Source organism: Aplysia californica, unplaced genomic scaffold, assembly GCF_000002075.1.
Source record: "Aplysia californica isolate F4 #8 unplaced genomic scaffold, AplCal3.0 scaffold00007, whole genome shotgun sequence".
Classification (NCBI taxonomy): Eukaryota; Metazoa; Mollusca; class Gastropoda; order Aplysiida; family Aplysiidae; genus Aplysia; species Aplysia californica.
The window spans coordinates 3,133,564-3,148,578 of record NW_004797277.1 but is presented as its reverse complement, the minus strand read 5'-3'; the positions used below and the strand labels follow the sequence as shown (position 1 = coordinate 3,148,578).

The 15,015-nt window shown below is 39.3% G+C and overlaps 2 protein-coding genes across 2 annotated transcripts in view; one reads left to right on the top strand and one right to left on the bottom strand.

The window, feature by feature from the left end:
• The window catches only part of LOC101849258 (nucleolar complex protein 3 homolog), a 33,795-nt gene that overhangs the window by 12,446 nt on the left and 6,334 nt on the right, over positions 1-15,015 (top strand). The window contains exons 9-17 of the mRNA XM_005089604.3: positions 375-446; positions 1,071-1,127; positions 1,672-1,791; positions 2,830-2,910; positions 3,670-3,770; positions 4,779-4,851; positions 5,631-5,766; positions 7,396-7,466; positions 8,703-8,813. Of these exons, the coding sequence (XP_005089661.1) occupies positions 375-446; positions 1,071-1,127; positions 1,672-1,791; positions 2,830-2,910; positions 3,670-3,770; positions 4,779-4,851; positions 5,631-5,766; positions 7,396-7,466; positions 8,703-8,813 (822 nt within the window). The remainder of the gene's footprint in view (positions 1-374; positions 447-1,070; positions 1,128-1,671; positions 1,792-2,829; positions 2,911-3,669; positions 3,771-4,778; positions 4,852-5,630; positions 5,767-7,395; positions 7,467-8,702; positions 8,814-15,015) is intronic.
• LOC118477586 (cysteine-rich neurotrophic factor-like) lies at positions 9,443-12,247 on the bottom strand. Its single transcript, XM_035969451.1, has 2 exons — positions 11,958-12,247; positions 9,443-9,746 (listed from the first exon to the last, which is right to left on the bottom strand). The coding sequence occupies exons 1-2, from the start codon at positions 12,171-12,173 to the stop codon at positions 9,591-9,593; spliced, it is 372 nt and encodes a 123-aa protein (XP_035825344.1). The 5' UTR covers positions 12,174-12,247; the 3' UTR covers positions 9,443-9,590.

Here is a 15,015-nt window from a genome sequence, read left to right as displayed (position 1 = left end):
AACAGAATGAATTAAAAACAGGTTTTTTGAGGCATCCGTCTTCCTCTCTCTCTCTCTTTCTCTCTCTGTCTCTCTCTCTCTCTGTCTCTCTCTCTCTCTCTCTCTCTCTCTCTCTTTCTCTCTCCCTCTCTTTCTCTCCCTCTCTCTCTCTCCCTCCCTCCCTTTCCCTCTCCCTCTCTTTCAGAGCCACCCTGGGTGGCTCCTACTTTTCCCTTTCCCTCTGTTGTTTCTCTAAGTCTTTCTCACTTTATTCCTGCCTTAAATGATCATTTTTGTGTTTCATTGCTTCTCTATACTAAAAAAAACAAACAAATAGAATGCTTTGACTGTTTCGTTGATTAAAGTTTATTTTACTCTGTCTTTGTCTCTTGCAGTATAACTATGTTGCATGTGAGGCTGTGAAAACAGTTTTCAAGCAAGACAGACTTGGTGATGTTACTCTTGAGGTAGGAATTTCTGTTAAACATTTTAACTGCCTCTTGTTACAGCAGCAATATATATATGAAATAATAGCATCAACAACGGAAGCAATGGCAGTGGAATACCAGAAAGATCTTCACTTCTCCTGTATTATGGCTACCAACATTCTCAAACACCACATTGTTTATTCACAGCAGCATTGTACTTTCGTTTTGATTTTTATAGAAGAGAAAGAAAACCAGAAACATTTGGTATAATTAACATTATGACGCTTTTTTTTTACCCACCATCCCCTGCCCCCCAAAAAACAACCAATAAACTGCCTGTACTGATGGGTTGTTGTTTTTTAAGTTAAGAGGTTTATTTCTATTTCCCAGTGAGAAGAAACAAAGTCCAAAAGACTTGTTTATTTAAAACGCTGAGAAAATGAAAGTTGGATAAAATTGCATTTTGTTTGTCTCTTTTCAGAAAGTGTCTTGCTGTAGTATTTTCAGAGGCATACACAGCAACAACAAAAATCTTGTTATATGGATAAAAGAAACATTATCCAGGACAGTAATGCACTGAGTATTCAACTCTGATGAAATAATCAAAATGTATTTCTTCTCTTGAGGGCATAAATGATTCATCCATCTGTCTGTGTGTTTCAGGTGGTCCGAGCCATCGGCAAGATGGTGAAACAACTCAAGTTTGATGTGAAACCTCAGGTATGTGAACAGAGGTGCCGAGTTAAAAAAACAAAACATCCAGATATCAAAGTTCCTGAAATTGTCTGGATTTTGCCAGAATTCTTGATGCAAGATGTATTAAAAAATATGATCCATAAAGTTTATGTCCTGGCACGCTTATGTCCATGATGACCAAACAGTTTCAGATTTTTTTGTTACCAGTTAGAACCTCAGGTATGTGAGGCATTTACTGTGTGTTCTGTGTGTGGCCATTTGTCAGCAGTAAGGTTGTAGGGTTAAGGCCTTCCATTAATTTTTAAAAATACCCAAACCAGAACATCCTAATCTATATTATGCATAGGTTTTCAATTATTCTAAACCTCATTTGTGGGGAATAGTGAAACTAATTTACTTATTAACGTACAGTATCTTTTTATATGTTTTTTGTGGGGGTCTTTTAAATGTTTTTGTTTGGGTTTTTGGAAGGGGGTGGGGGGTCTGGCTTTTAGAATGTTTCACTTTTCTTAGTTTCATCTTTCAAATATTTATTTCCTGAATATAGAAAAAGATGTTTATTTTGCAGGTTTTGGAGACTTTCCTTGTATTGAAGATCAAGGAGGTGGATATGAGTGGCTCAGCAGCGACCACGGAGAAAATGAAGCGGAAAGAGAAAATGATGAAGTATTCAAGGAGGGAGCGGAAGGTAGGCTGGTTTTGTTTTGTATAGTGAAACTTTTTTTTCTATATATATGAAAAAACAGTCTAAATTGTCCACAACAGTTCCCATTGCTGAGGAGAAATATTGTCTTAGACAGGTGGAATTCTTGGACAGTGTTATTTTGCGGCAAAATGAGTTACTATTTGGATTTTAACCTTATGGAAATTGATACATCAACTTTATAGGTGAAGTTTGTACAATTTGTAAACATGGAATAATAAAAGACACGGTAGAATTGAACTAAATGGCATCAATCAGAAATCTATAAATCTGTCACCAGTGTCGATTTTTCGGCCAATATGTCCGTTGTTGGATTGCGAGAAGTAACTCATTTGTCAGCACGCCTCACTTATAGCAGAAATGCCAGGTGGAATGTGGTCGTTTGTACAGATGATTGCCTTAGACAGGTGGCTGTTAGAGCAGGTTCGACTGTGTATCAGAAGTGTTTATCGAGACTTTATTTGCAGAAATAATAGTGAAATATTTTGTTGGTATTGTGCCAATGTTTGAGTACCTGTAAGATTGCAGCTTAGAATGAATGCTTTCCAAAAGATGAGAAATGTTTTGCAATGTAAAGAGTAGAAGATACGGTAGTGAGAGGTCAAATCTTTTAGTTCATTTAAAAGTCAGCTCAAGTCATTTCTGTTTTTAGATTAGAGATTTATCTAGATATTTAGTCAGAACACTATGTTCTGTTTATGTTGTATACTACTTGTGTTTGTAAAGAGCTCAGAGTCTGGGTTCTGTAGTCCTGGTTAAGCCCTGTAAAAATTTTATATATTGGTATTAATAATGACACTTAGAACCGTTGCATTTATTTCAGGTGGGTGGTTGGAGGGTGCCACTTAACGGTCCTGCAGCTTTCTCTCCCTCAACTGTTTATGATCGTCTGTGTGTCTTGCTTTTCCCCTGCACTATATGACCTTAGTCGTGTCAGTGTACTTATCTTTATTCCACACACATGCACAAAAAACCTCCAAAAAACCCAATTCATCAAGACATTTTTGTGTTTTTCCATTTCAGCGCCTCAAACAGAAAGAACAGCTGGACAAAGAGTTGCTGGAGACGAAGGCGTCGGCTGATAAACACAAGAAGCTCAGGCTGGTAGGGATTTTATTGTAGCTTTCTTTTTCTCGTTACTTGTTTGACCTTGTCTATGTTTGTTTGAGTGATGTCCCCTTGTTGTGGTTATGCATAAATCAAGAGTTGTATTCACTCAATGGAAGGTTGGGAGAGCTCAGGTGTGGTGTGCTCCTTCTTTTCTCTCAAGCATCTATCATTCATATCTCTTCTTTTTTTGTGTTTGTTACGCTCTTGTAACATCTCTGATCTTCGCTACTTACATGATTTTATTGTGTTGCAAGTGCTGTAAAACTGTTACTAAAACTTAAAATCCAGCTCAATGTGAATCAGTGTACTATAGGCTTCTGAATAGTAAGCACGCAATATCTGGCCTCTCTGTGGTGTGCCTACATTTCTTTGTTTGAAACCTGGTGTCTTTAGAGCTATCAGTCTGAATTATCACAATGGATTATTATAGAGATAAACTTAGCATTTTAGTCAAATCTTTTTCTCAGTATTTTTAATGTCTTTTACTCAGTATTAAAAGAATATTTTGCTCATTTTGGAAGAAATTATCATTTTCTCTGTATTAAAAAAATAATCAGTATTTAATAAAAAATATTTCATGCCAGTTGGAAAATGTCTTAAATTCTTTTCTTTCCCTCTGATGTTCCTGTCTGTCTATCTGTCTGTCTTGCTTTATAGCTGTGCTAAATGACCATTATTGTGCTTGCAATTATAAGCTTCTCTTTACTTAAACAAATCAACAAACCCCTCACCTCCCCCTTCTGTCTCCCCCAGCATACAGAGGTGATTCAGGCAGTGTTTGAGACGTACATCCGAGTGATCAAACTTTCCCCGGACTCAGCCTTGCTGCCCGCTGTTCTCGAGGGACTAGCAAAGTAGGTCGGGCAGCAGCTGCTGCTGTATGTCTTTAGTGCTTTGTTTTTGTTTGTTTTGTGGGAATGGTGTTGGGGTTTGTTTTTTTTTGTTTTTTTGGGAGGGGAAGGGGGGGGGGGGAGGGAGTTAATCACAGCTTCACAAATTCTTGTAGCATCTGCTTTATTGTTTTTTTGTTACTTTGATGCATTTATGTCTTGGTGCTAAAATCATTTCATTTTGCTGAGAATACATTACAAAGTTGATATACACTGTGATTTTATCTGTTCTTTTTTTAAAAAAAATTTCTGTGTTTTTTTGTAATCAATTGGATGCAATGTGTTACATGAACTGAAGCGTTCGTGCAGAGGGTAATTTTAGAGTATAACTTTGGGGGGAGGGGGTTTACTCTTTTTGACTGCCTATTTATCACACATACATGAACAGTAGAAACTGTCTAATGATAATAATTGCATTTATAAAACGCATATCCATACTCTACAGCATGCTTAACAACTATTATTACCCCAGCCAACCGTAAAATTTAGAACACTCAGAAACATTCTTGGCTTCCCGGGAAGCATACAGGGCAAACCATGGATTGCTTGAGCACTAACAAACTGTCAAGATCTTTCACTGCCTTTAGCCGGGTACCCATTCCCTCCTGGGTGAAGAGAGAAAAATTATTGTGAAGTGCCTTTGTCAAGGACAGGGCGGGCACCTGATGGGATTCGAACCCACGTCCTTGCAGTTGCGAGTCTGAGAGCCTAACCACCTGGCCAGCGGATGAACTATTAAAATTAAGGTTAAGATTACACCCCCCATCGACATTATTTTGGTCTTATAGGAGGCCTTGGGGTTACTCATTGAAAATTTGGCCTTGTCAAGTCTTGTAAATGACCATAACTCAAGATTCTGTTCATAGTGGCCACCTGACTATAACTTAAACTGTCATTTTGTTCTGTGGTTTTGAGTAACCGTTATGTACATATTCGACTGTACTTCAGACAAGTGGGTGTTCTTCTCCTCAGGTTTGCTCATTTGATCAACATTGAGTACTTTGACAGTTTGTTTGCTGCTCTCAACGGCCTCATTGAGTCAGGGGTGAGTCATGCATGGGTTTTTGTTTTGTTTGGTTTGGTTTTCTTCCCCGCTGAGCATTATTACTTTTATTTTCTAAAAATGTAAAAAAATTAACCAACAAAAGTCAGAACCAAAGCATAGCATTATTACGCCCCAGAAGGCCTTTATATTATTTCATGTGTTCCAGGAACTGCATGTGCCAGTACCAAATTCTTTTTATGAGTAAACATTCCACTTGGGCTTCTTTCAGAGCAAGCTTATTTGATTTCTTTTTTTTTCCATGAAATTCTCAATTGTGTCCTACAAAACTTCATTCATGTTGCTTAGAGTTTATGTTAACTGTCTCTTGTAATTATCTAGCATTCACAGCCATATAGAAAGGTTGACCACATATAACCTTCCAAAACTCCGATTTTATTTTTTAGGATTGGACTCATTTTAATGAAACTTCTTTAGCTCTTGATGATAATAAATAGATAGCATTTTTATAGCACATATCCTCACTGAACAGCAAGCTCTATGAGCTTTACAATCTATTTCTGTTACTATTCTTGGTTGTTGCTCAGGAGTGGTTTGCTCCTCCTTTCCTATCAAACATCATTTATCCTCATCTATCTTTTTTTTGTGTTTGTTACTCTCTTGAAATACCTCTGATCTTTGGCACTTACGTGACCTAATTGTGTCGCGAGTTGTGTAAAACTGTTACTAAAATAGAAGAAAAACTAAAAAGTTCTACGCTGCAGAGTGTTTAAAGTGTTTTGTTTTGTTTTCTTCCCCCCCCCCCCCCCCCCCCCCCCCAGAACTTGACCACCCGTGAGAGCCTCCACTGCATGCAGACAGCCTTCACCATCCTGTCTGGGCAAGGCTCCGTACTCAACATCGACCCGGCCAGGTTTTACAAACACTTCTACTGTAACCTGGTCCCCGTGCATGCAGGTGGGTGTGGGTAGTTGGAGGGTGTCACAGATACGTCCTATCTGTCACGACGCAGTCTTTGTCTGAACTCACTCACCTGTGAAAAAAAAGCAAGTTATACATACAGACAGAAAAAAATAGAGGGCGGTGCCACTGACTGAAGTGTCTTCAGGCCATTCCCAAATGGGGGAACATTTCTCGTTCTTATGTACAGTAGAATTGTAAATGGGCTGATTCAACAATGTCATGCTTATTACTGTGCCTGAACTACAACGGGGAACTGCTGCTTTTTCTCTCCTAATCCTTACTATCGTCATTTCCTCTACTTCTTTTGTATGTTTGTCACATTCTTGTGACCCGCTATTTCCGGGGTACCTTGAAAGTCGAAACAGACTTTGTGCTGTTGAAGCAAGAGAGGTGAGCAGAGTAAGCCCGATTCCTTGTAAAGACTTCTCTGTTGACATTCACCCCTTGGCGCTCATAACCTTATGCAGTTGCGAGCGCCGTAAAACCTCTACTAAATAAAATAAAATAAGACAAAGACTTCTGCTGGGGTGGTTGGAGGGGACCTTTAGTAGGTGTGACTTCTTTTCTTTTCGTCTTTTATTTCTGCTTTTTTCTCGTGCTCTAAATTAAATTTGTTGTGTTGATGTGCTTCTCTTCACTCCAATAAACCCAGGCGGGTGGGATTTCACAAACTTTTCCACTTCCTACTGTATCGTTGTACCAGTGCACTCAGGTTGGGGTGGGTGGTTGGCGGATGCTCTGGTGTGGTTTGCTTCTTCTTTCCTATCAAACATCTATCGTCCCTATCTCCCCTCCTTCTTTTTTATGTTTGTTACTCTCTTGTAACACCTAATCTTCTGGCGCTCATATGACCTAAGGCAGTTGCGAGCGCCGTAAAATCTCTACTAAAACTAAACCAGGTAGGTGTAGAATACAGAGACAATTTTCTTGTTTTGCTACTACAGTCGAAATTGTCCAAGATAGCCACCTATTGCTGCGGAGAAAAATGGTTGTCTTATAGAGGTGGACATTTTGGACTGTGTCATAATACAGAAAAAAGGAATAGTGGGAAGTGGTCATTTGCACAGGTTATTGTCAAGGGCAGGTGACCGTTAGAGCAGGTTCGTCTACTTTCTCATGACCTGTAAATTTTTGTTAAAAAGTCAAGACAAGGATTGTTTTGCTCCATATGACGTGCAAATTTCTTTTAAAGTCAATCTGGGCCTAAAAAAATTGTGTTTGTTTTCATCAGATTTGAATTTAATTTTTGAGATTAAAAATGTGACTGTGTGTTGGTTGTCTGAACTGTGTTGATGGGGGGCGTAAAACACTATTGTTCTGGCTGTGTGGACAAAAGAGACTAAACTCATCATTGTCCTGACTGTGTTGTGTGTCCAGACAAAATTCATCATTGTCCTGTGGGCTGTTGGCAGATGCTCTGATGTGGTTTGCTCCTTCTTCTTTCCTATCAAACATCTGTCGTCGTTACCCCACCTTATGTCCTCTTTCTTTTTTGTGTTTGTTACTCTCTTGTAACTCCTCTAATCTTCGGCGCTTATGTGACCTAATTGTGTTTTCAAGTACCATCATAAAACTCTTACTAAATCATGAAACATCATTGTCCTAATTGTGTCGTGTACCCAGGAGAGACGTCAGAGACAGTGCCAGTTGTGCTACAATGTCTGGACGTGATGATCAGCAAGAGGAGAAAACAGGTAATGATAATGATAATTATGATAATATCATCATCATCGTCATCATCATCATCATCATTACCATTATCATCACAATCGCTGATACATATTAAATTGTGAACATAAAACATAACTAAGATCTTGCACCCATTAAAAAGAAGGATATAGCGCCGCCCCCCCCCCCCCCCCCCCCCCCAAAAAAAAAGAATAGATTATGACAATAGTAAAAATAGCATTTGTATGACACTTATTCCCACTCAGTAGCAAGCTCAAGGCACTTAAAAAGCTATATTATTACCCCAGCAGAGATTCTTGGCTTCCCATGAAGGAAACCATGCCAGCAGCCAATTAAGTGCTCTGAGTAGGGGTGAACTGCATTTGTTGCAATTTTCTCTTATCATTTTTTTCTTCTCTTCTAGGTTTTTTTTTGGTTTGTTTTTTGTTTTTTTGGTGTGTGTCTAGTGTAGAATGTTGAGGGAGTAATAGCACTGGGGATTTATTATTGCAGTGCTTGCCAACATGGGGAACATTGCCTTCTAGTGGGTGGTTTTGTAATTTTGGTCTGCGTTAGGGATCACCCAGGTAATGACATACATTATTTAACTCTTTATCTCCCTAGGGGGTTTTCCCACTATGACGGAGCCCTCTTGTGGTATGAAACCTGAAAGAGACATACATGTCACTTAGTAGGTCATTAAATTACCAGAAAAGAACCTATTTTGATAGTTCTTCATCTAATGAACTGCTGGTAAGAGAGGCCTGTTTTTGACAATTGCCGAAAATGAATATCATATCATCGTCGTCTCATAGGAATGTGACTGAGCCAATGACATTGATTCACAGGCACAGTGACTTGAACCACAAGTTGCTGGGTGCGGCTTGCCAAAGATAAGGAGTTAATGCTCCACTCAGAAATACATGTTTGTAGGCAGTACAAAAGTTTTAACCTCTTTAAAGGTGGCAAAAGAGGGTTGACTTGCACAATTTCAGTGTCACGGAGGAGCAATCTCTTGTGTGAGAAAGAGCATGGAGGGAGGGAGGAATGAGGGGATGGAGAGAGAGATAATTGGGAAAGGGAAAAAGAGAGAGGTGGGGGGAGGAGAGAGAGATGGCGGAGGGATAGAGAGCGAGAGACGGCGGAGGAAGAAAGGGAGAGAGTGGTCGAGGGGGGCTGAGAGGAAGCAAGAGAGAGGGTGTAGAAGGCTCAACTGTAACTGCTGATTTGAATCATTGCTATGTGCTGGTGTCTTGTTTTAGGTGTCACAACAAAGGATTTTGGCCTTCATCAAGAGACTGACCACCATCAGCTTACAGCAAAACCCAGAGGCTGCCATCGCGCTATTGGCTGCTGTGCGACAGTTTGTTCATGTGAGTTTTTGAGATGAACGTGATATTTCTTTTTTAGAATGAGATGGGTTGGAAGGTGAGAGAGATGGGAGGAGGGGGAAGAGTGGTCTAGTAGTCTATGAGGTTTAGCTATCTGTAGGATTAAAAAAACAAAAATTGTTAGGAACAGAACCATCAATACTAAAAATAAGAAGACATTGGAATAAATCTTGCACTCCATTAGTCTGTCAAACAATTTATTATTTCTGTTGCATTTGAAAAGTGTACATAACATATTTTAGTGTTACATCCTGTGACGAAGGATATTTCTTATGTAAATGTAAGGCTAGGGCGTCGGGCAAATTCTAGACCTTGTCTTCACAGTTGAATGCATTACAGTTTTCTTCCTTGGAGGGCGCCGCTGGAAGGTCCTATTTCTTTTCTGTCCTTCTGTTGTTCCTGTCTGGCTGTCATACTATCTGGTTTATTTGCTAGTACCCCAAGGTGGGTTTGCAAGAACATTCAGAAATGTTTGCTGCTGTATCAAGTTGAGTGGGTGGTTGGCGGACGTGTTGGTGTGGTTTGCTCTGTCTTTCCGATCAAACATCTATTGTCCTTATCTCTGCTCCCTCTTTTCTTTGTATGTTTTTCTATAATAATGCCTCTGATATTCAGCACTTGTATGACCTATTTGTGTTTCAAGTGCCTTAAAACTCTAACCAAAACTTTAAAAAAGACGTGTTGGCTAGTACATGAAGGTGTTTTTGCTGGAACATCAAGGTGTGTTTACGAGTACATGAAGGGCTTGTTTTGACAGCTTCAAACTCTTGGCTTGACTTTGCCAAACTCTATGTCGAAGCAGTCGTTCTGGCAGTTTGCGTTCCTGTGTGAGCAGCGTGCCTGACACGTCTGTGTGATGGCGTAATAGTATGACACACACGCGTCGGCACACGGCCGTGGGATGTCTCGGCAGGGCTGGGGAGCAAAGGACACACAGCTTTTTATCATGGTTGATAATGGAATATTCTGAGCGCTCATTCAATAAGGTCTGATATTTTTTTCAGGTCTGAAGTACCTTGAATGTTGCTAGAATTGTGGTTTCTCTAATTGTTTATGTGCTGTCAAAACTGTCTAAGACTGCCACCCATTGTTGAGGAGAAAAGTAGTTGTCTTAGACAGGTGTACGTCTTGCACAGAGATATATATTAATGTAAAAAATATGCAAGAGAGAAAATAGAAAGTGACTCTTGTACAGGTGACGGTCTTGTATAGGTAGTTTAAGTAAGAGTTTTACGATACTTGCAACGTAATAACGTCACATGAGTGCTGAAGATTAGAGGTGTTAAAAGAGAGTAACAAACATTAAAAAGGAGGAAAACTAAGGACGATATATGTTTCATAGGAAAGAAGGGACAGAGCACGCACCTATCACCCACACATTGAATGTTGTTAGAATTGTGGTTTATGTTTTTATAATTGAGGAAAATAGTTTGTGCATCTGGGCCTTCTGGTGCGTTTTTTTTTTTTTCACTGAATGCTGTTATGTATTCTGAATGCTTTGTTTCTGTAAGAATAGTTCGTCTTTCAATATCTCATGATGACCAATGCATCTGTAGAGGAGAATGTGGGTGGTTGGCGGATGTTCTGGTGTGGTTTGCTCCTTCTTTCCTATCAAATATATTGACCTTGTCTCTCCTTCTTCTATTTTTGTTTTTGTTACTCTCTTGTAACACCTCTAATCTTTGGCACTTATATGACCTACTTGTGTTGCAAGTGCTGTAAGCCCGTTCTAAAAGTAAAAGTTGGGGAGAATATTCTTTTAAGGGAAATAGATGGGATTTATACAAGGAATTTGTCCCTTTATTTCGTTTGAAACCACTTCAAAATATGGGGATGTCGTTAAGCTTTCAGTTTTTAATGGGTGGTTGGAGGGTGCTACTGGTACTGGTACGTCTTCTTTTCTGCCTTGTTTCTGTCTGTCAGTCTTACTGTTTCCCAACACTTCATATCTGTCATTTTGTGGGTAGTTGGCGGGTGCTCTGGTGTGGTTTGCTTCTTCTTTCGTATCAAACATTTATCGTCCTTATCTCCCCTTCTTCTTTTTTGTGTTTGTTACTCTCTTGTAACACCTCTAATCTTCTGGCGCTCATATTATGACCGTATGCAGTTGTGAGCGCCGTAAAACCTCTGCTAAAACTAAACTATCAGTCGTTTTGTCATTGGGCTTCTTTGTATTCAAACTAAAATGGACAGAGAAATGGTTTCTGGAAGCTAAAAGTTTATCATGGGCTCCAGTAGTCAAGCTTTGTATCCTTAGAGAAAATGTGGGTGGATGGTGGATGTTCAGGTGTGGTTTGGTCCTGCCTTCCTATCTAACATCTACTTCCCTTATCTCTCCTCCTTTTCTTTTGTTATCCTTTTCTCTTGTAACATCTCTAATCTTCAGGACTTTCATGGCTTATTTTTGTTGTAAGTGCCGTAAAACTCTGACAAAAACAAATAGATAATGTGTAATGACGGTAATTTACTTCTGAATTCTTCTCTGGATGCTGAGAATGTTTCAGAATTGCATTGGGTCTGTCGAGGGAAAAAAGAAATTGTAAAGCGCATAGATTAGAGCCATATTTCTGAGAGAGAGACAGACACTTAATAAAATGTAGCCTGTTATTTTGTTGTTGATTGTGATACTGTATACTGGAATAGCAACACCTTGAAGACAGAGGGAGGAACTGCTCCTGCGTAAAATATTAAATCTAGTTCAAAATGTGTTGTTTTAGTTTACAGACTGACTAAAACAGCAATGAGCTCTTTCTCTCTCTCTCTCTCTCTCTCTCCCCTCTCTCTCTCTCTCTCTCTCTCCCCTCTCTCTCTCTCTCTCTCCCCTCTCTCTCTCTCTCTCTCTATATATATATATATATATATATCTCTATCTCTCCCCCTACCTCCCTCCCCCCTCTTCCTCTCCCTCTCCCTCTCTCTCTCTCTTTCTGTCTCTTTCTCTCTCTCTCTCTCTCTTTCTCTCTTGCTCTCTACCCTGCTCCCTCTCTGTTTTCCCTCTCTCCTTGCCCGTCTCTCTCTCTCCTTTTCTATCTCTCTTTCTGTCTATCTCCTTCTCGCTCTCTCTTTCTGTCTCAGTCACTCTTTTTTGTAACTCCTGTTGTTGTGTGTATAATAATAGTCCTTCACCTGCATACAGAACCAGACCTGGGCGTTAAACGCCCCCCTGTTCAGACTGTAACAGTTTCTGTCCGCGAGGCAACGCGCTTTGGCCTCCTGGAACTCCCGACACACGCGTGTGCACGTTGTGGTCATCGGGTGGGACTGGCTCGTGACGTGGGCGCTCAGGGCCAGGAGGTAGAGGAAGAGGGTGGACCTCGGGGCTCTGTGGGAATCCGCCACCATAATGGTCTCCGGATGACCGCTGCGGGTGCTTGTCAGAACAAAACGAGTCAAAACAGAACAAGTCAAAACAAAACATCGTGATTCATGTTCGTGGAGTAGGGTATTTTTGGGGTTTTTTTTACCTCAATTGTGTTGATGGGAGCGAAAAATATTTACAAATTTCATTTTCAATTATATTAGTGCAGTGAAACGAAGGTTGTTTTTTTTTTCCTTTGTTACCTTCTCCCCTTCATACTCCCCGCAACTCAGTTGTCTGATGTGATTGTGCATGTTGATTGCTCGATCGAACCAGCATCTGTGGTGAAGGGGTTAGATGCTTCGCCCTTGCATGCCTCAGTTTGATTTCCCTGAGGTGAGAAGTTTTATAGAGTATCTTGATCTTTCTGTTTGGATGCTTTGTCCCTCTCAGCCCAGGTTGGCCCTGCCCTAAATGATCTAAATTGTGTCGATTAGGGCATAAAAACTATCAAAGTTACAAGTACTCCAAAATCAAGCAGCAAAATTGATAATGAAACAAAAGAAATCAGCCCACGTAACACCAATTTTGAAAGAACTACACTGGCTGCCAATAAAAGAAAGGATTAAATACAAAACTGCCGTTCTCTGTTTTAAATGTATAAATGATAGTGCACCTTTTTATCTTAAAACATTCCTGGAATTATATCATCCACCTAGAGCCCTTAGATCAGCCTCTGACAATCTAATTCTTAAAACTCCAAAACAAAATTACAAAACATACGGCGAGCGTTCCTTTTTGTTCTTTGGTCCCCAGGTATGGAACGAACTCCCATATAAAATAAGATCTGCCCCAACAATTTCCATTTTCAAAAATCAGCTGAAGCATTTTTTATTCACAAAAGCATACCTGTCATAATGATGTACTGTGATATATATGCATGTGTATGCCAGACTGTGAGACTGAAGAAATAGCGAGTGAGAATGAGAGAGAAAAAGAGAGAGATAGAAAGAGAAATAGTGAGAGAGGGAGAGAGAAAGAGAGAGAGAGAAGGAGAGACAGAGAGAGAGAGAACGGAAATATTTTTCTATCTGTATAGAGTTAATGTTTTAATGAATGTTTCTAGTTACTCACGTTTCAACTTTATTTTGACTGTTCGTGAATTTTTATTGCATTGTATATTTTTAGTGAACACATTTTCAACCTCACTGCGAGACTGTTTTTCTGGTATAAAATTTTACACATAAGCATCTATATTATATGTATAATACTTTGTTTTACGTACACATTTGTGTCGATTAATTTTTAAGATGTGATGTCTTTTTCATTGTAATGCGCATTGAGCATCTTTTAGGAAATGGAAATGCGCAGTATAAATGCTATTTATTATTATTATTATAATAAAAACATCTACATTTTAAAAAAAAAACAGAACCCGCTCTCCTGTGATAATGAAGTTAGTTAACTGTTCAAAAAGGCGGAACAAAAGTATTTATATTGTGACATTGAAAGTTAATGGGGTCAAAAAGACATTGCACGCTTGAACTTGATACATGTATTTCTTTGAAAAACTTGAAAATGTATTTCTTTTAGAAGCGTTAAAAAAATGTTTAATGCAGTCAGACTTTTTCAGAAAGTATTTACAATGAAAGTGTGAGGAGTTAGTCTACTGTGAATAAGTCATAACAAGAGATCAAATCATTCTTACCAGGATGCAAAAAAATAAAATGGCAGTCTTGGAAAGTTAATGCCACGACCCACAGCAATCTTGAAGAGTTGACTCCAATAACAACAGCAGTCTTAGAAAGTAATACATATAACAACAGCAGTCTTGGAAAGTAATACCTATAACTACAGCAGTCTTGGAAAGTAATACCTATAACTACAGCAGTCTTGGAAGGTAATACCTATAACTACAGTAGTCTTGGAAGGTAATACCTATAACTACAGTAGTCTTGGAAGGTAATACCTATAACTACAGTAGTCTTGGAAGGTAATACCTATAACAACAGCAGTCTTGGAAGGTAATACCTATAACTACAGTAGTCTTGGAAGGTAATACCTATAACAACAGCAGTCTTGGAAGGTAATACCTATAACAACAGCAGTCTTGGAAGGTAATACCTATAACTACAGTAGTCTTGGAAGGTAATACCTATAACTACAGTAGTCTTGGAAGGTAATACCTATAACTACAGTAGTCTTGGAAGGTAATACCTATAACAACAGCAGTCTTGGAAGGTAATACCTATAACTACAGTAGTCTTGGAAGGTAATACCTATAACAACAGCAGTCTTGGAAGGTAATACCTATAACAACAGCAGTCTTGGAAGGTAATACCTATAACTACAGCAGTCTTGAAAAGTTACACCAATAGCAGTAGCATTCTTGGTAAGTTAGTACCAGTAATAACAGTAGTGTTTGAAAGTTGATAGGAATGTTGACACCACAGCAACAACAGTCTTTGAGAGTTAATGCAACAAGCGAAAAAAAACGTCCAAGACACTGTGCAGGCTGGCGAGGACAATGTGAATGCTGTCAGCGGAAAATCGTTTTTCAAATCGAATGTTCCTCCATCTGGTAATCATCGTGGTCATGATGGGGACATTTAAATCTGCTCTCTGACACCACAAATTGGTGGATTGAGAAACAGTGTCTGTGATCTAGATAAATAATGGGGGGGGGGTATCTGTAAAGTGTATAAATGATATAATGACGTGTAAATTACGTGTATCATGTGTTGGAGCGGGTTTTTTTAGCCTAATGGTAACCCATCTCTTTGGGTAATTGAGTAATGGTTATTGCCATGCTTTGTTCAGTAATGGTTCTTGCTGACATTTGTATTGTCATCTGTGGTTGCTATATTTGTCTCTCTTGTGGGGGTG

What these genes read in the sequence shown, in the direction of transcription:
- LOC118477586 (XM_035969451.1), bottom strand. Translation starts at nt 12,173, where the DNA reads ATGGTGGCGGATTCCCACAGAGCCCCGAGGTCCACCCTCTTCCTCTAC. An exon ending in AGGTCTGGTTCTGTATGCAG is followed by an intron (nt 9,747 to 11,957) that starts GTGAAGGACTAT and finishes TTTGCTCCCCAG; the next exon opens with CCCTGCCGAGACATCCCACG.